General features: G+C 57.8%; 6 protein-coding genes across 6 annotated transcripts; 4 read left to right on the top strand and 2 right to left on the bottom strand.

Annotated features, from left to right (window-relative positions):
* Positions 1-425: 425 nt before the first annotated feature.
* B0I36DRAFT_234442 (isoprenoid synthase domain-containing protein) lies at positions 426-2,212 on the bottom strand (the record flags this gene model as incomplete). Its single annotated transcript, XM_046149311.1, has 5 exons — positions 426-786; positions 868-1,011; positions 1,308-1,560; positions 1,779-1,823; positions 1,936-2,212. The coding sequence occupies 5 exons, from the start codon at positions 2,210-2,212 to the stop codon at positions 426-428; spliced, it is 1,080 nt and encodes a 359-aa protein (XP_046019460.1).
* A 1,574-nt stretch (positions 2,213-3,786) lies between these two features.
* Positions 3,787-4,873, top strand: B0I36DRAFT_312771 (uncharacterized protein). Its single transcript, XM_046152544.1, has 2 exons — positions 3,787-3,806; positions 3,862-4,873. The coding sequence occupies exon 2, from the start codon at positions 4,177-4,179 to the stop codon at positions 4,702-4,704; it is 528 nt and encodes a 175-aa protein (XP_046019459.1). The 5' UTR covers positions 3,787-3,806; positions 3,862-4,176; the 3' UTR covers positions 4,705-4,873.
* Positions 4,874-8,769: 3,896 nt separating this feature from the next.
* On the top strand, positions 8,770-10,089 carry B0I36DRAFT_235193 (uncharacterized protein; the record flags this gene model as incomplete). Its single annotated transcript, XM_046149382.1, has 1 exon — positions 8,770-10,089. One exon carries the CDS (start codon positions 8,770-8,772, stop codon positions 10,087-10,089), a length of 1,320 nt encoding a protein of 439 aa, XP_046019458.1.
* Positions 10,090-11,610: 1,521 nt separating this feature from the next.
* Positions 11,611-14,651, top strand: B0I36DRAFT_420074 (glycoside hydrolase family 94 protein; the record flags this gene model as incomplete). The annotated part of the gene is made up of 2 exons (XM_046162148.1): positions 11,611-12,389; positions 12,471-14,651. 2 exons carry the CDS (start codon positions 11,611-11,613, stop codon positions 14,191-14,193), a joined length of 2,502 nt encoding a protein of 833 aa, XP_046019457.1. The 3' UTR covers positions 14,194-14,651.
* Positions 14,634-17,204, top strand: B0I36DRAFT_420073 (Cation/H+ exchanger). Its single transcript, XM_046162147.1, has 7 exons — positions 14,634-14,949; positions 15,010-15,078; positions 15,147-15,288; positions 15,418-15,886; positions 16,040-16,236; positions 16,339-16,589; positions 16,815-17,204. The coding sequence occupies exons 1-7, from the start codon at positions 14,889-14,891 to the stop codon at positions 16,949-16,951; spliced, it is 1,326 nt and encodes a 441-aa protein (XP_046019456.1). The 5' UTR covers positions 14,634-14,888; the 3' UTR covers positions 16,952-17,204.
* A 50-nt stretch (positions 17,205-17,254) lies between these two features.
* Positions 17,255-19,585, bottom strand: B0I36DRAFT_282327 (Exoglucanase 1). The gene is made up of 4 exons (XM_046151508.1): positions 18,895-19,585; positions 18,681-18,799; positions 18,220-18,413; positions 17,255-18,150 (listed from the first exon to the last, which is right to left on the bottom strand). The coding sequence occupies exons 1-4, from the start codon at positions 19,376-19,378 to the stop codon at positions 17,595-17,597; spliced, it is 1,353 nt and encodes a 450-aa protein (XP_046019455.1). The 5' UTR covers positions 19,379-19,585; the 3' UTR covers positions 17,255-17,594.
* Between the last annotated feature and the right edge of the window lie 1,342 nt (positions 19,586-20,927).

The following is a 20,927-nucleotide window of genomic DNA, read 5'->3' as shown; positions in this document are numbered from 1 at the left end:
AATAACGCCGCCTGCCTGGATTCACATGACGATGCTATTCTCATGGTGAAGTGGACAGCATCAGCGACATCCACAACTCCAAAGCTCCAGCTGACCAGCCAATCCTCAGCCTCAGCCTCAGCCATGCCGCTCAGCCAATGCTACCACCATCAGTGCTTCGTTACATGGCATGACTGGCTGTAAACTCTAAAAACCTAATCGCCAACAAACCCTTTAAACTCTCCTCCTGCGCCAAGCCTAATCGATTTACAGTGCTCATTAGTGGCCGATCCACGCTACTTTCACATCTTGCTCGTGGCACACACACACAGACAGCCGTAGCATCTGCTCCCAACTGCGTAATTATCCTACCTTGACTACTGCATGCCAACTCTGCCCTCCGCCTTGACCTGTCCAGAGCCTCCAGGCCACCCTCCCCCATCCTCTCAGATGACAGAGATGTCCACGCCCCGCTTCTCCAGAGTCAGCGCATCCTCCAGCCCGGCATTTGGGTCGTACCGCATCTTGGCGTGATAGCGCGGGCAGTTGGAGCTCCACACAATGTTGCCCGCCAGCAAGCACCGCACCCCCCGGAGGTACAGCGCAACCTCCTCGGCCACCTCCTGCCCCAGCGCGTGCTTCCTCGCGCGGTACTCGGCGCACCGCAGGTCGTACTCGCGCTCGTACCCAATCGTAACCTCCCGCGTGAGCTGCTTCGCCGTCGCGATGTCGACCCCGCGCCACTGGGTGAGCAGCGCGACGAGGTTGATCATGATGGGCGTGGATGCCGCCGCGTCGCTTCTCTGGCTGTCGCTGCCGGGAGAGCTGCTGCCGCTGCCGCCACCGCGCTGATCGCGAAGACCCTCTCCCTCCTGCCCCTCGAGGTACTCAGCGTACTCGCGGACAAAGGAGAAGTAGTCATTCTGGAGCCCTGCCGCGGCGCAGAACGGCCGGGTTACGTGCTTGAGCTCCTCGCGCTCCGAGGCTGGAAGCGTGATGCCCATACCGTAGAGCATGAGAGACGCCATCCAGCTGTCTCGTTCATGCTTTGTCAGCTTCTAACTGTGAGATGAACAATTTCCAAATATGAAGTAAGATAAATGCCACGATGAACATAATAAGTGGTGAGAACAGTGATCGAAGGAGCATGTTAGAACAAACAGAACAAAAAGGAGGACCGGAATGCCATGCAATCATGTCTTCCCAAAGCTGCGACCAGGAGACGCAAATTCGGCGGCCGACAACAACACGCCCCCCCCCCCCCCCGGCGAAAAGTAAGGAGGCGAGTGGCCAAAAGAGGAAACAAAGATGAATGAGTGAATACTCACGGAGCACCACAGTCCACGAGCCGGAACTCGACGTACTCCTCCACCGACGCAAAGCTCGTCGTCTTCTCGCGGTGCGTCAGGTCAATCATGTTCTGCCACTCGGCCAGGCACTCCCTGCCGCGCACGGGGTCGATGGCCAGCAGATCCCGCGTCATCCTGGCGCGCAGCTTCTTCTTGCCGAGCTGCGGGTCGACAATCGCCGGCGGGGATGCGACGTCGCCGCCGTCGGTGATTTGGTGGTTCTCGGACTGGACTTTGGTTCTTAGTATGGTATGGTGACGGTGGTGGATAAAACGGCCGTGGGTGTAAGTCGCTCAGCAGTATGAATGCTAGATACTTTACGCAGCTGTGACTTCAAGGGAGGAGCAGGAGGAGCAGGAGGAGCAGGAGGAGCAGGAGGAGCAGGAGGAGCAGGAGGAGCAGGAGGAGCAGGAGGAGCAGGAGGAGCAGGAGGAGGAGGAGAACTCACACCATCGGGAAGCTGGCGCTCGATAACAGTGTCGTGGATAAAGGCAACTAAAGGACGGGACGAAGAAAGAGAAACAGTCAATCTCTGCATTTACCAAACTCCCCCAGATAGATCACCACCTCCATATTGCTCTTCTCAACAACCCGGGAAACAACTCACACTCGACGATATAAGCCGCAATCCACATCCGCTCGGGCCTGCAGAACGGCATCGTCAACGCGGTCCAGTTGCCGTTGGGCGGGTTGCAGCTGCCAAACTCGTCGGTGGGGCCTACGAGTCGGAGCCAGTCCGCGCGGGCCTCGAAGCTGGCCCGGTTCGCCACGCTCTCGTGCCGGTGCCGGCGTGTCTCCCAGCCCGCGCCGAAGCCCTGGGTGTCGTACTCGGAGGCGTCGATGACCACGGAGAGGGCGTCGGGGGGAAGATGGGAGGAGGACATGGCTAACACGACTTGGGAGAACTTTGGGATTCTGAGTTTATAGAGGAAAATATAAGTGATCTCAACTAGGTTCTTCTGTGTGGCATAGTGCTTGTAGCTTTCTGTGGGGTTTTTGGCTTTCCATAGCATCATCCAGGCGAGCCTTTGTCCGATTTATGTATCAGTCTCGCTGGAATTTCTTTCAGAGTATCTGACATCATTCTCGAGAGCATATCGCCTCACACGAGCACTCCTCCGAACTTATCGCACCGCTGCCCAGGGTCCTCCTTCGGCCCGAGACTCATGCCCATGCTCAAAGCAAACACGGCCGCGTCACTCGGCTTCTCTCATCATTGGCCGACAGCATCGTATCTCCAGTCGATATCGATCGCGCCTCGAAGCTTGACATGGGTAAAAATTCCGGGGGGCACTTCTCGATTTGGCAAGTCGTTGGGACACATGTTAAGATTTGTGACGTGGCCGACAGGCACGATCTGGCCCAGGAATTTGGAACTTGCCGGGGTTCCGCTGGACTTCTGGGATCTCGTTATCGGGATCCAAATCGGCGATCTGAGAACTGTTTGCCACAAGTCTTGTCGTGGCAACTTGACAATGCAGGGCTGGATGAGCTATACAGGGTGCCAGAGGCGGCTGAAGACGAATGGGATATGAGGGAATGGCCGGTATCAACACAAACTCCCGGAAGGACAAGACAGGGTCGAGAAGCCGACTCATCTACCGTCATTCCCACAGATCAAAGGACACAATACATCAGAACTTAGCAACCCAAAGATCCGTTAAAATAGCCTCGCAAGAAAGCAAGGCTATGCCGAGGCTCGATGGCTAGCTGGCAACTTTGAATTGTTGGTTTGTTCGCTGCTGAACTAACCTTACCCATACGAGTCAATACAGAACGGAAGGCGATACGAAAAATGGCGACCAGAAACATGGGCCTCCCCCTCACATTGTCCTTAGCAAACACCATCGCTTTGAAACCCGGTAATCCAGCAACCCCCCTTCCAGGGCTATCGAAGCAAGGCATTAAGCATCCATGGGTGCCTTGGAAATCCTGACAACTCACGGGACCGCGCAGAGATAAGTTCGCCGCTCCATCAAGCACGTCCGCTTTTGACGCATTTGCGGAGGGGCTGAGAAAACCCGCTGCGCCATCGGACTCGGTGAAGGGGGCTTCCTGTACGGCTTGGTCCCGCCGTATCGGCTGTTGACATCATCCCCGAGACGACTTAAGCATGTCATGAGAAAAAAGGCCGATCACGCTGCCGTCCTTGTTTCCATACCTCGTAAAGTCCGCGTGTCCAACAGATCATGAGCCGAATGGACGCTGCCAGACGAATCTGAGCACATAACAGGCAGGACAGTACGGGTTATGCCATTGATCGAGGTGAGTTAACCGTCCATGTGACCGCTTCGGTGTCTCGGGGAATTTGCCAATTCAACGGCATCATCGTCGAAGAATTTGTAGGCAAATGACAGGCGTTCATATGGCTTTGATTTTGCCTGTTATCCAACCGACTTGGTGCTAGCCGGGACTCGCTCTTCGTGCAGGCATCGGACCGAGCCTGCGCGTCATTTTTGGGCAATGTTCCATGGGGTCCTGTTCTCATGTCAGCATCCAAAGACGGATGTGCTTCGATTTCTGTAGATGATACCAAGATATGATACATTATTTCTGCTCTCGACTGAGCTTTCGTGGTTTCCAGGCCCCACCTGGGTTGTATGATTGCTTGGCCGCAAGGTTCTGAGTGGTACAAACTTGCTAAGACGACGGATGCAGACTGTACTCCTGTGTTTGACAACAACGAACTTGTAGAGAGCTTCTACTAGATTGAGCCGAACAGTCACAGAACCCCCACGAAGGTATATGTTTCCAAACCAGTGCTTGCTGTCAGTTGGTTTTACTAAGAGACCTGGGGGATAGCAGTCGTTCAAAGATCATGACGTAGCAATCAAGATACCCGTCAAACATGTTTCGAGGACGTGCACCTGTCGCTTCTTTGGCCGGGTCGCGACAACAACTCCAGGATTATTATACCATTTCATGGCTGCGCTGCGTGTCTTTCTGGCGGAACTCCGCAGTGGGCGTCGCGCGGGTGCCCGCCGAGGGGAGGGAAGTGTCTACTCAGCACGGGGTAGCTGTGGATGTGGCGGCTAGCCGTTCCCGACAAGATGAAGATGGACTGCCAAGGCTCTGCCAGCTGACATATCACGATGTTGCTTATCGGCGAGCAACTGGATATTCGTCTCTTCCTGAAGAAGCATCAATCGCTTCCCACGCCTTGGGCTGTCAAGTTGGCAACAGCCCATGCAGTTGTCTCACTTCAGGCCGAGTGGGCAGGGCACAGCAGGCAGGGTGCGTTCTAGAAGGAGACAGGACCTCATGGGCCATGTTTCCCGTGCATCCTCCATTGCGCAATAAGCCTTTCGAAATTCGAGCATGTACGAAGTTGAGCAGGCGATGCATTTCCTTTCAAGCACTCAAGGAGGTCCGTTAGTCTGCCATGCTGACTGACGACGGGTGGTGGCTTTCGTGTCCCATCGCTTTGCGGCGCAGGCGCGCAAGGGAGAGTGTCCGCGCATTGTCGCCTCGCGATGTGCCCTTGCCCTGGCGTTGGGGCTTTGTCAAGCACTGCGCCAGACATACACACACACAAGACATTGCGACGTCCGATTATTACTCGGAGCAAATTCGTCTTGCTTCGGGGTCTGGAGCTGGTCACTTGGTAAAACAACACGGTGTGCAGCTCCGCCGCGGGCTCTGAACTTCCGATCCGTCGCTGAAGTCACTTTCCGGGGTAAGCCAATCAGATGGCAGGCAGGCACGGCTTCTTGTTGACCCAGGCTCTCTTTCGGAGCGCCTGAATCAGCACCCAACAGACTCCACCACAGATGGCCGCAGCAATTGCATGCCTGCCCAAGCCAGATACAACTCAAGTGTAGGATGACTGTGCAAGGCGACAGAAGTGTCATGAGGCCATGTTGGTTCGGGGAAGCGTCCCGGTGGTCGTGCCGGACGAGCGCGTCGCCTCTCGGCCTTCGGCTCTGTGGGCCGCGAGCAAGGATCCCGGCCGAGAGCGGCAATGCGTCCAGTCATGCTCAGAATCCCATGGGGAACGTTGTAGAATGCCACCACTGTCGACGGGCGCAGAATTGAGGCCGAGTGCCTCCACGACTCATCTGCCGTTCAAGACTCGGAAGAGTGCTTGGACCCATCCGTGGGTGCGATTGCGGAGGGCGCGTCGAGAGCTTGGCTAGGAGAGCGCCGGCCGGCCCCGTCGTTCGATTTGTCACATCATTCAACTAGTGACAGGGACGAGGATCAGGGCATCTTGCGCCATTGTAAGCTGCAATGAGGACTGCGTGCTGGATAAAACAATCCGCAACATCTTCACAGCCTACTCTAAACACAGCGGGCATGTAATAGGCACGCAACGGGGGAGAAGCCGACTGTCAGACAGCGGACAGCAAGCTTATCCTGTTTACATATTATTAGAAGTCGTGCAGCCAAAGACTGCTGCTTTGGGTAAGCGAATCCTCTGGAAGCCCGGCCTGTCGCATGTGCTGAGCGGTGCTCATCTCAGTGGCTCGATGCATTGGGAGGGGTCCCCCTTTCGGCCGGGGCCGATCCGGGGAAGACGCCGGGCAGCCTTTGCCAGGCCGTAAGCCGTCGGCTGACTGCGCCGCAGCCCTTCCAGGCACGGCGGAGCTTGGAGCGGCCCACGCAAAATGGAAGCCGAAGCTAGCAACGAAGCTAACTACTGTGATGAATCTCCATCCATCAGAGGTTTGCGATAGCTCTATTCCTGCGTTGGGTCCGGCCGTGCTAGCAACGCACATCTCGAGCTCTCCGCTGAGCCCGTTTTGCCCAAGGTTCTGGAGAGGCCAAGCCCTCCCAGCGGTTGTCCAACGTCAGACGCGCCAGCGAGCTGCGTTTACGGCCCCCAGGCCGGAGTTGGCGCTGACTTGCCATGGCGATGTGGTTGGCTCGCCGCCAATTGACTTGGTAGGCTGCAAACACTTCGCAAGGCTTGCTGCAAACTGGCGAGGTAAGAATGAAGTAATACCGCCGAGGAAGAAGCTGCTCTCGACCTGGGTTATTTTTTACGAGGCTCCAAGTCCCATTGCTGCCAGGCTTCATCAGTGACTCGAGATGGCGTGTCAAGCGCAGCAGCACCGCGTGCCTCAAGTTTTCATGGGGCCATCATGCGCCCCACCCGTGGCATCATGTAGCTTGCGCAGAGTTTTCTAGTGAGGTGTACTTGACATGGGATCGCGCGGGCAATCGGCAATGGCCTCGAGGCACGAGCGGAGCCCCGGATGTTCGAGAAGGAGTGAAAAAAAAAGTCTTGACCGCTGGAATGCCCCTTTTGGCATCTGGAAGCCTTGGCAGGGAGAGTGGACAACCACAAGCGTGATGAGGTGAGGCATCGTGACGCTCCACAGCTCTTCGAATTTTTTTTTCTCTCTTGGAATGGTGGAACACTACGGCTCCAGATCCACGATGCTCAGACCGCGACATGGGATTTCCAGATTTGGAAAGGGCAGGCGACGGGAATAACTCTAATGAGATGAGAAGTCGACATGGTGTCTGTACCGGTGTGCGTACAGGGCTGCGGTGTCTCGAGGGCTGGAACCGGTCTGGCGGTGGTGTTTGCCTTAGTCATCCCGCCGCATCAGAAGGGACACGTACGACGCGATGAGCCGCCGGATGGTTTTACGTGTTCTGCATGGTTGTTGACGATGGCGCCAGAAGAGCGAGCACACGTGTTGTGATGGTGCGCTCTGGTCAGACGCTGGTTAGTCAGACAGCCTGGTGGGGCTGACGTCGGCATTCCTCGAAAGCAACCTTGGAACCTCGCTGGCAGCCAGCCAGCCAGGTACACGATGCCTGCATGCTTGCTGAGCATCCATGGATGGGGTGGGCGGATGGGCGAGGGCGCGACGCTGAGAGCCGCCCGGGTTGGGACCAGAAAAATCAGAGGGTGGCAGGTGACGCAGCAGAAACGCACGGCGCGCCCCACCTGCCTCCATCGTGAAGGCATCGCGCAACTGGACCGGGCAGCCGCCAATGCACGAGTTGTGAGGACCGCTCCTTCCCTGGCTAGCTCGCGGGAGCCGGGCCAGGCCAGCACGGCGCATGGGCCGAATGACTGGGCCCCAGGCAAACTCGTTTTTCGCCCTGGTGTGGCCCTCTGGCGCGGTTCCTGGCCCGCCGCCCGGCTTTAGGTAAGTCTTACGCAACCGAATCCTCGACTTCCGTCACGGCACCGGCCTTTCACGACGAGGCGCGCAAGCCACGGCCGACTTACAAAATGAAGTCACCGCCGCGGCCTCGCCTGTCACGGCGAACTGCCACAGCCTTGAAAGCCTTTCTCCGCGCCAAGCACTGCACCGGCGACATCGCAGCCTCCAGAGAACCCAATACTGCTAGCCCCGGCATTGCGCTGACACCATCGCCATACTTCTAAGCCGCACTCCTCCCGAGGTCGCTACTTCGAACAACGCTCTTCCGCGTGTGCCATCTACCTTGCGATCAGGGATCAACGACAACCGCAACGACGACCACCACGACAGCAACGACAACGACGACAGAAAGCGAATCCGTGACGCCATCGCTTCAGCCATCAACACGCTAGCGCCGCACCCCCGCTTTCACACAGATAACCCCCGTCACAAGCACGAGAAGGTCTGTGATTTGCCTCGAGCACGATTCAAGCAGGGTGACCGCACCAAGACCAAGTTTTCCCTTGTCCCAGGGACTGGTCATATATCCACGCGACTCTTGGTAGCTAGCCGTGCATCATCAGCTTGCCGGATACCCAACGAGAACAGCCCGAGGCGACGACATCATCTGAAGTGCAAGAATCCGCTTGCCCGTGGTTGGAGACGCTGCAGCAGGAAGACAACCAGCCCAGCAGGAGTGGGACGACGCATCACAAGACCGCCGACTGAGACCCTAGGCTTTAACTGCCACCTGCATTGCGTACGCAGGACAGGGTCAGGTGCCCAGCACACGGCCATCACTTCCCCAGATTTCCGGCACCGTTCCTGCTAGCCTTGCATGCACCCCGCGACTCGGCGCTTTCTCTCTTTTTTTCCTTCCCACACAAAAGGCCGCCACGTTCTTTTTAAAAAGGGGAACTCCCCCGCGAGAATTGATATAACGTGAACTCGAATCCAAATTTGGGTCAGTCACGCACACGTCATTCGTTCACGTCATCACAACGAGGCAGCCGCAACCAGCACAAGCACACTGGCAGACACACCATCCTTGGAAGGCGCTAGCCAAACCCTATTCTCCCAGCACACCTAAACCCACCATCTCCAGCATGCCACACATTGTGGCCAACCTGTTCCGGTTGTCTGCCGACACTGCAAGCAGCAACGCCAGCAGCAACAATAACAACAGCAGTAACTCCCACGCGGCTGGCCGCAAGAAGACCCCGACATCACGGCCCCGTCTCGGCTTCTCTGAGGGCATCTCAAGGAGGATTTCATATCACTCGTCTGGCGACGACACAGACAGCGACCACCGCGAGTCTGCCGCCCCTGCCGTCAAGATGCCAAGCACCAACAGCCACCACCGCCTCAGCCTAGGCCCGCTGCACCTGGGTGCCTACAAGCACAAGGTCTCCAAAGATCCCGCGCGCAACGAGCTAGCTGCCTTGTCTTGGAAGATCGAGTCTCCGCCCGCTGTCATGTACGGTCCTGCCGATGACAGCACCGGTGCGCTCGTGTCTGGTCAATTGCTTCTTGACATCAAGGAGGGCAACTTGGAGGTTGAGAACGTCGAGGCTGAGCTCCACATTCGCACAGTCCACAAGAGGCCTTTCCAGGCGCATTGTGACAAGTGCTCCGAACACAAGACGCAGCTGCAGAAGTGGTCATTCCTCGCCGAGCCCACAGTCCTAGGCAGCACCACTTCTCATAATTTCCCGTTCTCGAGCCTTCTCGAAGGGCACCTCCCAGCCTCTACCGATAATTCCCTACTATCAATCAGCTACGAGTTCACTGCCACGGTCAAGTTCAAGGACTTGCCAAAGCATTCGTTATTCCTGAATAAGACAATCAACGTCAAGCGGGCTTTGACAGTCCCCGAACTCCCTCACCACAGCATTCGCGTGTTCCCACCTACCAACATCAAAGCTGATGTTCACTACCCACAAGTGATCCACCCGCTCGGATCAAACACCCTCACGCTCCGCCTGGACGGCATCGTCAAGCACAACACAGATACCAAGACGGTTGAGTACTGGAAGCTCAAGAGGCTGACTTGGAAGCTCGAGGAGACCATTACCACCATGGCGCCACCCTGCGAGAAGCACATTCCCAAGGCGGCGAGCGACGACGAGGCAGTCAGGAAGGGTATCAAGCGCACTGCAGAACGAAACATTGGCCACCAGGATATGCACAGCGGATGGAAGTCCGACTACTCACCAGATGGATGCGTCGAGGCCGAGATCGACTTCTCCTGTTCCCCTTCGACTAAACCCAACTGCGATCTCAAGATTGGGAGCAGCGCACAGATCAGCCATCAGCTGGTTGTTGAGATGGTCGTTGTGCAGGAATTCGCTCCCGTCAACCAGCCCAAGCAAGTCACGCCCACGGGCATCGCCAGGATTTTGCGCATGCATTTCAATGTCAATGTCACTGAGCGATCTGGTCTCGGCGTAAGCTGGGACAACGAGGCCCCGCCCATCTACCAAGATGTGCCCCCTTCGCCACCAGGCTACACACATCCCGTTTCTGGTGCCGACAGCGTCCAAGATCTCGTGCTTGGCAGTGCGCCAGTGTATACGGAAGGCAGCTACGCTAGCTCCCTGGCTCCTTCCTCTCGCGAGTCTTCACGGCCTTCGTCGATACACTCGTCGAGGACGTAGCGGGTTTTGGGTGGGCGGACTGCACGGACGACAATGTCGCATCCCACAACTTACACTTGTTTTCGAACTAGCATTACGCGGATACCCCTCCACTCAGCGCAAAGCCTCACATCATTCGAATTTTCAAAAGCGAGTTTGATTTTCTTGCCTTCATTGGAGACTATAGATCAAGGAGCGGCATTCTGGTTACGACGTGACGAAATCAATAGTAGCATGCTATGGAGTTTCTTGACATTTTACAGGCGGGTTGGATAGGAATCATGGCCAGTGGGCTTTTATGGCCAGGGCGATCAGTTGGAAGAAGCTATGTTTTGATCACTGCATTGGCAATGGTCAAAAGGGTGGTGGAGGATATTGATGGATGACTGCCAACTTGGCAGGATCCACGGATGCAGTCTATACATGGAAGAAATATACCCATACGGCGTGTCTTCATCATCACTTGATCGACCTGACCAGTGCCGTTGTGACCCGCATGAAAGTGATCAGCACGCGCATTGCTAGTGCCGGGATGGTGAGGTGCACATACGCGAGCTCACGGGAAAGGATGGCCATTCGCAAGTGAGTGGATGCCCGCCGACCCAGCGGTGTGAGTGCGGCGCCCGGGGCCGGGGCTACGGGAATTTAAAGATGCGCCTTAGCGCCCCACTGGCCGGGACCGGACCGGCTTCGAGGGCAAAGGCTCGATCACGACCTGTGGGCACTATGCGAGGCACAAAAGTCTCGCAAGAGCTCGAGGACCGACAGAATGCAGAGGTCAAGATTGTGCCGGCATGAAACAACCAGATATATGAGCGCGGCATTGCCCTGGACGGTGTGGAATGCCACGAGTGGCTCGCCGAGCTGGCAGGGGTTGCCGCCGCCTCTTGGGCCAACGTGGGGTCATGCAGGAAGCCTGCCTTGGCGTAATGTGGGTTGAACCACATGGGATTTCCCAATCCAGGACATCAGGGCCCCGAGTTTCCGCATCCTCATCGGCGGCAGCGTCGGAGCGCGACTATTTAGGCTGTTGGCCCTCACGGCTGGCCAACCCGGCCGTCGCACCCATCCTTGGCCTGCTTCTGTCTCATAGCCAATCTTCGAATCAACGAGCGCGGCTGGGTCAGTCCTTGCTTGGTCATAAAGAGTGTCTCTCACTCTCTCACCCCTGCGACAGACACAGTCCAGATAAGGCTCCTATTTCGGCCGCCACCTCTTGCTTCTTCCTCTGATCTTACCCCTCCTCGTGTCTCTTTCCTTTACTGATCGCGGGTGAAGAGGAGAGAGGCAAGATCTTTGCTAGTTTCCTTTCGAATTCAATGGTTGAGAGTCTGCCCAACAAACGCCTGCAACCACATGTGTACGCCAACTCAAACATCCTTGTGTGCGCAAGACATTGAGCACATTCCCCCTTCACGACGACCAACTCAATTCACACCAAACATCTCCAACCAAGAAAAGTCCAAACACGACACACACAACTTGAGGAGGTAAATCGACTACGGACCACGAGTCCCACCCAGCAAACACGCGCAAGCAGCCATGACAAAAGTCACGATCCTCCACCCCGTCGACAATGGGGAGCGGTACCAGCTCAGCAGCCCGACGGCGATGCCCAAGGCGGGCGGCTTCCTCTGGAACCACAAGATGATGATCCACGCCACGTGCCGCGGGTACGCCACGGCGCAGTTCATGCAGCCCGAGCCGGCAAAGTACTCGCACCCGCCCAACATCGAGGCCAAGACCTTCATGCAGCCCGAGCAAGGGTACTTTGCGCACCACCCGGGCCGCTTCGTCTACATCCGCGACGACGAGTCCGGCCAGATCTTCTCTGCGCCGTACGAGCCGGTGCGCGCGGCGCTGGACAACTTCAGCTTCGTCGCGGGCAAGCACGACATGGCCTGGACGGCGGAGCACCTGGGCATCCGGGTCGTCATGACGCTCACCCTGCCGTCGCACGACGTTGCAGAGCTGTGGACCGTGACCGTGAGCAACCTGACGGAGCGCGCCCGCCGGATCAGCGTGTACCCGTACTTTGTCATCGGGTACATGTCGTGGATGAACCAGTCGGCCGAGTACCGGCCGGACCTGGTCGCCGTGGTGGGCAGCAGCATCACGCCCTACCAGAAGGCCGCCGACTACTGGAAGAACAAGTACTTCAAGGACAAGACGTACTTCCTGTGCGAGACGCAGCCGGACTCGTGGGAGGCGAGCCTGACCGCGTTTGAGGGCGAGGGGGGCCTGCACAACCCGTCGGCGCTCCAGCAGGCCGAGCTGAGCAACAGCGACGCGCGGTACGAGACGCCCGCGGCCGTCGTGCAGTACAAGATCTCTCTCGAGGCGAGCCGCTCACATGGTGCCACCACCACCAACGGCACCTTGGCGAACGGCGTCAACAACAGTGGCGGCGACACCAGGGAGTTCCGGTTCATGTTTGGGCCGGCCTACGACGACGCCGAGATCCGGTCGATGCGGGAAAAATACCTGAGCAAGGCAGGGTTCGCGGCGGCCACGGAAGAGTACGCCGCGTACGTGGCGGAGGGGCGGGGCGTGCTGACGATGAGCACGCCCGACAAGGCGCTGGACAACTTTGTCAACCACTGGCTGCCGCGGCAGGTGTACTACCACGGGGACGTGAACCGGCTGGCGACGGACCCGCAGACGCGCAACTACCTGCAGGACAACATGGGCATGACGTGGGTCAAGCCCGCGGTGGCGCGGCAGGCCATCCTGATCGCGCTGGGCCAGCAGCGCGACAACGGGGCCATGCCCGACGGCATCATCCTCGTCGAGGGCGCCGAGCTCAAGTACATCAACCAGGTGCCGCACACGGACCACTGCGTGTGGGTGCCCGTCGCCGTCGAGGCGTACCTCACCGAGACGGGCGACTACAGCGTGCTCGACGAGGTCGTCGAGTCGGCCAACGGGGACAGGTTCACTGTGTTTGAGCGCGTCGGCCGCGCGATGGACTGGCTGCTCTCGAGCGAGGCGCGGGACGAGCGCGGGCTGAGCTACATTGCACAGGGCGACTGGTGCGACCCGATGAACATGGCGGGCATCAAGGGAAAGGGCGTCTCGGGTTGGCTGACGGTGGCCACGGGGTACGCGCTGAAGCTGTGGGCAGAGGTTGTCGAGCAGCACAAGAAGGGCTCCGCGGAGGCCGAGCAGCTCGTCGAGCACTTCCGGGCGGGGGCGCGCGACGTCAACGCCGTGGCGAACAAGTACCTCTGGGACGGGGAGTGGTTTGCGCGCGGCATCACGGACGACAATGTCGTCTTTGGCGTAAAGGAGGACCCGGAGGGCAGGATATGGCTCAACCCCCAGGCGTGGGCCATCCTCGGCGCCGCCGCCCACGAGCCCCAGCAGCAGCAGCAGGAACCAACAACAACGAATGGCAACGGTGTGACGAAACCTACCAAGATTGACAAGATGATCCGCAGCGTCGAGGAGCAGCTCGAGTCCCCGCACGGCCTGGCCATGTTCGGCCCGCCCTTCAGCGGCATGCGCGAGGACATTGGCCGCGTCACGCAAAAGTACCCGGGCAACGGCGAGAACGCGAGCATCTACAACCACGCCGCCATCTTTTACATCCACGCGCTCTACGATCTGGCAGCTTCTTCTTCGTCGTCGCCGTCTTCGAGCAGCAGCAAGTCCTCCGCCCAGGAGACGGCGGACCGCGCCTACCGCCTGCTTCGCAAGATGCTCCCCGGCCCGGACGAGAGCGACTACCTCCAGCGCGGCCAGCTGCCCGTGTACACCCCCAACTACTACCGCGGCGCCTGGCGCGAGTACCCGCGCACGGCGGGCCTGTCGAGCCAGCTCTTCAACACGGGCACCGTGTCCTGGCAGTACCGCTGCTTCATCGAGGGCCTGTGCGGCCTCCGGGGCTGCAGGGAAGGGCTCACCTTCCGCCCGCTCCTGCCGAGCCACTGGGACCGCGTGGACGTAGTGCGCAAGTTCCGCGGGGCCGAGTTCGAGGTCGCCATCCGGAGGGACGCGGGCGTCTCGGAGGTCACTGCGAGGTTAGCCGGGAGCGGCGAGGTGCTCGAGGGCGCGAGGTTCACGGCGCCCATCAGGGAGGGCGAGACGTATAAGATTGAGGTGCTGGTGCCTGCTGCCGTGTAGAGAGGTTTAGGCTCGGCTTGCATGGAATGAACCCGGGCTTGTGGGGCGAGGGGTCTCATTCCTTTTCTTTTGTTCAAATGGGATGCACCCGGCACGATGGGTCGCGCTCGACAGTGACTTGGTAGATTGTCCATAATCAAGGGAACTTGAACCATCAATTGCACTCCTATTGATGTCGCAGTAATGCATTGGGGAGGAACTTGCTCAGATACACACCGTGATGCCCGTGTGCTCTCGTTGTAGCTGTGGCGTTGGCCTGAAGTAGCGCTCGATGTGGAGTAAAATTGGGAAGAAAGACTTCGTGGTGGACAGATATGGTGTGACGGGTGGTCACTCGGTAGAATGTGAGAGCCAGGATCTTTGGCCTACACTTTGGACGAACACATCATAGATCATGGTGATCTTGTGCGTTGAACCCTTGTCGCTTTGCCCCGGTTGCGGGTGGGACTACAAGCCACCTAAATCACGACTGTCACGGTCTTACGATTTTGAGCGAGCACAAGCATTAGACGTTGTATGGCGTAGCACACAGTGTCGCTCCAAACGCAAAATCCAGCTCATTGGCACAAGCTGGGCGTGCCACGGCAGAGGCCGGACAAGGGATTCATCTCGGTGCCTGGGCTGCAGAAGATGAGATGAATGATGGCAAGCATCTCGGACAAGATTAGGCAAGATTCGATTAAACACCACAAAACATGTCAACACTCGAACCTCGAACCGATGCCAACGACCTCAATGTCGTCGTTGCAGTGCTTGGTGCAAAATATTCCCTAGCTTCACCCAACCGCGAACGATTCCGGGCTAAACAGCTTGCAGGTGGCTTCATGGCGCTGTATGGACTCATCGCGGTCAAGATCAAGACGGCTTGGTATCTCGGGGAGGCGCGTAAGGACTTCTCCTCTCATATACGGGGTGTGCTCTTTGTATTGGAACGAATAACTGAATTTCTGTAGTACCAGCTATGCTGGTAGGCATCCTGCTCGGCCCGTACCTTGCTGACCTTCTCAACGCCACGAGATGGGCTGTCCCGCCAGCTCCGAACCAGCTGGACGAAATCGCTTTGGGGGTGATGAGAATCATGATTGCGATTCAACTGTGAGCTGCCTCCCTGATGGGCATATGCCACGAACAAGCTCCCAATTCTGCATGCTTAACCGCCGTTCTCCTAGTGTCATTGTCGGCTACCAGCTCCCGCCCCGCTTCGTCTACCTCCGCGCGCGGGAGGATGACAGTCTGCCTCGTCCCCATCATGATCATCATGTGGTTCTGCACGTCGGGCTGTATCCTCGCCACCATGCCTGACCTCCCTTTCCTCTCGGCCCTCGTGATTGGCGCGTGCGTCACCTCGACCGACCCGATCCTCTCGCAGGCAATCGCCAAGGGCGCGTTCGCGGAGCGCTACGTTCCGGCCCGACTGCGTGAGCAGATCTCTGCCGAGGCCGGCGCCAACGACGGCTTCGCCTCGCCGTTTCTCATGCTGGCGATCAATCTCATGACGAGCAGGCCCGCCGGCGAGCAGGGCGTGGGCATCGCCATGGGCAACTGGTTCATCGGCACCCTCGTGTACTTTGTGCTCCTGGCGGTTGCAGTTGGGGCGGTGGCTGGCACGCTTGCGCGGTTCGCGGTCGAGTTTGCGCTGTCGAGGAAGTGGATCAATACGGAAGGATATTTGCTGTTTCCAACAGCTCTTGGGGTCTGTCGCTCATTAATTCCTTGCATCTGTTTCTCACAGCTGCCCCGTCCTTACTTGCTGCTCGTTACATTCTCTATTGATTCCAAGTCCCCGCAACCAAGAGGTCAAGGGATGGCTCTTTTATAATTTATTCTGACCCCGTCCGTGAGCCAGCTCTTTATTGTCGGCTGCTGCGGCGCCATGGGAACAAGTGACCTCCTCGCGCGCTTCACCGCAGGCTGCGCGCTCAACTGGGACGGGCGGTTCCTGGCCGAGTCCGTCCGGCGGCACGACGAGGTCAACTCGAGCGTCGACGCGATCCTCAACCTCGGCGGGTTCATGTACATTGGCACCGTGCTGCCCTGGCACGAGTTCCACAACCCTTACACCACATCCACATCCACAGTCACCACCACCACCAACCCCGCCGACATGGAAACGATGATGATGACAACAACCACAATAACGGGCAGTGGGATAACGTACCCGCGCCTCCTCGCGCTGTCGTTCATGGTCCTGCTGCTCCGGCGCATCCCCGCCCTGCTGCTCATGTACCGCGCCATGCCGCGCGTCGTGCGCAGCTGGCGCGAGGCCGTCTTCATGGGCTACTTTGGGCCGATCGGCGTCGGCGCTGTGTACTACCTCCAGAGCACGCGGCACGTGTACTTTGACCCGGACCTGAGCGACCCGGCGAGTCGGAAGTTGTTGGAGGCGCTGAGTCCTAGTAGGTTCTGTCTTTCTTTTTTTCCTCCTCCCAAATTGATTTCATTAGTTCGGGCCGGCGTCCTTGCAGCACATCGCAGGGAAAAGGGTTGCTGGCATTGTCAATTTCCAGTTTGAACAGACGCCTGCTAACAGGGCAATCTGGTGATTGGTGTTATGGTCTGGCTGGACTTTCATGAGAATGCGGTAACTGATTGTGAGTCCTGTGAGGGCACTGGGAGAACAGTCGTCTACTTCCTCGTCTTCTTCTCCATTGTCGTGCACGGCCTGTCGATTCCGCTGCTCAACTTGATGTACTGGTACTTTGACGTCCAACCGGTCGAGGGCGGGATGCCACGGCTCGCCGCCGGGGAAGCAACCTAGCGCCGTATGGTTCAGGAGTGCCAATGTTCATAGCCACAGGGAGATCTCCCACGGAACAGCAAAGCGGAAGACCTTATGTTGGTCGAGCACCTGATTTGGAAGACAAAGGACGGGCAATCCCAGTGGGGTGAGGGAAGTGCCAGTAAAATACCAGACAGCACACTAGACTGCGCCGCCTAGGCGTGCCTTGAGAGATGCGGTGTTCTATTCCCCAAAGGGACACGCACAATCGCATTTTAGCATCATATCGGAGAACACGCAATATTGTGTACTAAAGCACAGTAACTCATGGTTTTCACAGTGCAAGTTTAATGAATCCTTGTATATCTACCAAAGAAAGGACCTTGATGTAGAAACAGGAAAGCCAAAAAAGAGTGCAAGCGGGCAAGAAGCGCCGCTTTCCCATCTCCCCTCCAGAAGACGAAGACGTGCCCGCGAATCGCCCACTGGGCATCTCAGCGATGCACACATCTTCAGACTCAGCCGAGCCACCTCAATAAAGAAGCGTATAAAACCAAACAAAGCGCGACAACAACCCTATGATCTGTCTTTTTGAGGGGTTTGGTTGCCCACGGATGAAAAGCTCCTTCCGAACATACAAAATCCGAGCGGGATTGCCGTCGAGAGGGATGTGGGAAACCGCTTAGATGGTGTAGGTCGAGCCGATGGGACCGAACTTGATGTTGGAGTAGGTGACCTTGGCGTTGCGGAACTTCTCGCGGACGGTGGCGGGCTCAGAGCCAGTGAGGGGGCAGACACCGCGGGGCACGCCGGGCTCCGAGGCGGAGCGGGAGGTTGGGTACTGGACACCGTCGAGCCAGAGCATGTTGGCGAAACCGTCGTCCCAGATGGAGAGGGTGAGGACCATGGGGTTGCCGGTGGCCTTGCCCATCTGGGAGAGGCCGCCGACCTCGGAGAACTTCTTGGCGTCCTTGAAGACCGTCTGCTGGGCGGCGCAGTAGTCGGCAGTGATCTGGGTGCCGTCGCTGACGTACTTGGAGCCGGGGACGGTGAACTTCTTGCCGTTCTGGATAAAGTACTGCTTGATGGCGGTGAGCGAGGTGCCCGAGCCGGAGAACTGGGTGACGACGGTGAACTTCTTGGTCGTGTCGATGGTCTTGCCGGGACCGTAGAAGCCGGTGTTGCCGTGGCGGAAGGGAGCAAGGTCACAGCCGTCGGCGTCGCAGACACCGGCGTAGCTGTTTTGCATTGTCAGCCATGTTCTTCCGCAACAGCCTTGTTTTTATCTAATGTCCATTAAGACTCACCGGTCGTCGCCGTAAGTGCCACCACAGGTGCTGGGGGAGCAGGTGGTGTACGAGCTGGTGGAGCAAGGGTGAGGAGTCAGGGCAAAGGACTCGCGGTTGGCCTCCCACAGGTCCATCTCGGCACAGCAGGCGCCGAGGTTGCCGATACCCGAGTTGGGATCGTTGCCAATGTTCTTCCAGCCCTCGACATTGCCCTGTGTGGTTCATAAAAAAAGTCAGCTGTGCCTAGTCATTGCCCGGCTTGCCCCGGGTGGTTGAATGCCTGCTTTTGGCAGACGGCCTTCCTGTGATTGGTGCCTTGATCTCCACCACGGGCCGTTGGACCCCACAATATACAGTGGGGTTCTTCGGGCGCCCGATCAAGCAACGCCAAGCTTCGGCAGGACGCCGCTCCGCACTGCCGGATTGAGCCGGTGCAGGGAGGAGCTCGTGTTTGTGATTCGAGGAAGCTGGGTACATACCTTGCCGGCAATCCACTTGAGGTCACGAGGGCACTGCGAGTCACAGTAGCCGGCACCGTACTTGGCACCAATCTTGTTGGTGGGGTTGCGGGCCTTGCCACCATCGGCGTCCATGGACACTGAAAGCATGACACGCGTGTTAGTCAAGTTAATGCAGGAACAGGCAGCCCTTTGAAGAAAGGGGAGAGGGGAGAGCAATCAAAAAGGGACCCACCAAAGTAGACGGCACCATTGAGACCGCAGCCGAGGCCGGCGTTCTCAACGTCAAAGGCAATCTCGTTGCCGTTCATGGTGAACATCTGGTACTGGTCGTCGGTGGCCATGAGGTAGATACGCGAGCCAATGTTGTCGTTGGTCCGGTATGCGAGAGTCACGGCGTTGCCCGAGGTTGTAATGCCGTAGGTGCCAGAGTAGTCGGCACCCTCGACCGCGCAGTTGGCCGCGCAGGCGTCGTTGCTCGTGCAGATGCTCGTGTCCCACTTGTTGCCCGTGTAGCAATTGGTGTAGTCGCTGGTGCGGTGAGTCCAGCGCCAGTTGGAGTCGAGCACGATCTTGCCGTTGACGGTGGAGCATCGGCCGGGCCCCGTGCAGGTCTGCCATTGCAGGTTAGGGTGAACCTCGGCCTTGTTGGTGCCGATCTGCTGGGCAGCGGCCAGCGAGATCAGGCCAGCAAGGGCGATCTTAGAGTGAGAATGCATGTTTGCGGACAAGGTGAATGAACCGGGAGCCTGAAGCGAGTTGAACTGAGACCGCGTGAGTGAGAAGGGTGCTCCAGAAGGTGTTCGAGTGACGATATCCAAGGACGCCGGCTTTCTTTTATATCCAAGACTGCAATCGCCACCGTCTGATGTTGAGCCTTGGCACGGGGATAGTAAAGCGCATCAAGACAGACTGGGAAGTTGCCTCAATAGTTCTGCCAGTTCCCATCTTCGGAAGTGTATCCTGCCATGCCGCCTGGTCATTTATGGAATAGAACCAATGGCGATCTGCCTGCAAATCTCAAAACGGGGGACACCTCAGCGGCGGGCGACTAGATTGGGCCAGCTAAGGTGGCCCACTACGAGCGAGAAGAGAAACCACAATGAGACCCTGCCTGCAAGGCCCACACTCTCCATAAGCCCACAGGTACTTGGGCAGGCTTTTGGCGCGGATATGTCGGTGCGCAAATCTTGAGCTCGGCAGCGCGGCCCGGCCTAGAATAAATTTGGGATGGAACGAATATGCCAAATTCTCACGGTAAGTTATGGAAGTATCAGAATGGCACAAAGCGCTGCCTTGTTATCAGTCAAAGTTGTCTCAGTCTATTGCGGATCGATCACCAACTCTTGTTCAACCCACAACGAGGATAATTCACGCGCCACTGATGATTTTCGACTTGTAGACCCAAGTAGAGTCAGAAGCACTCTAATGTCACGGCTTACAGCGCCTCGACTCACTGCCCAGCAACGTTGATTGTGCGTGATTTCAAGCAAAATACCTTCAGACCTCAGGGCACCCACTCCATGTCGATCGCGGCCCGCCTGAGGCGACAATCTATCATGGTGTACTCCTCGAGGGCGCGACTCGAGAGCATATTTCTCCACATCCAAGACGACCTGGCAAGTGAGCAGGTTTTGTCAGAGGGCGCTGATGAGCTGTGCCGACATAGCATGACTGCGGCCAATCTAACACCCTCCTCCCCGCCCTGCTGACCCGTGATACCCTGGATAAAATCTGCTTCTTTGCCGATCCTTCATTGACGTGAAGAGCCGTCTGGACGCCACAGACCTCAGCGGCCTCCCGACTGCCGCTTGGTGGCTGTGGGACGCGGCAGCTGACGTTCGCTTGACGCCCCACGACCGGCATTGTCCCCTGCTTCCCCAGACTTGGGGGCTTTCCCCGCGTGGGTCGCACCGCCCAGGAAGCTTGTCCATCTTCCGTTCCCGAATTGTCTCTAGCGTTGCATCACCGTGACGGACCCAACAACTCCGAAATTTGTGGGTTTCCACCAGGGGCAAGATCCAATTTGAATAATTGCGCATCACCCATTATGTATCACACCAATGTCACATGGCCATTGGCAGCTCCAGTTCCAGCATCCCTTTCCCGTCACTAAGGCAGGAGGAAACACGCTTCCGCCGCCGCGTAATCCGCGGGGTGATCCCATTCGACTTGACAGGAGCGAAAAGATCAAGTCCTGTACGAGACTCGGAGCCTTCCCAGTACGCCGCGCGTCACGGTCGCTTCGACGCCTTGATTTGGTGACGC

Source organism: Microdochium trichocladiopsis, assembly GCF_020744255.1.
Source record: "Microdochium trichocladiopsis strain MPI-CAGE-CH-0230 chromosome Unknown B0I36scaffold_1, whole genome shotgun sequence".
In the NCBI taxonomy this organism is placed as follows: domain Eukaryota; kingdom Fungi; phylum Ascomycota; class Sordariomycetes; order Xylariales; family Microdochiaceae; genus Microdochium; species Microdochium trichocladiopsis.
Note: the sequence above shows the minus strand (reverse complement) of the source record. Positions and strands in the feature narration are given on the sequence as shown.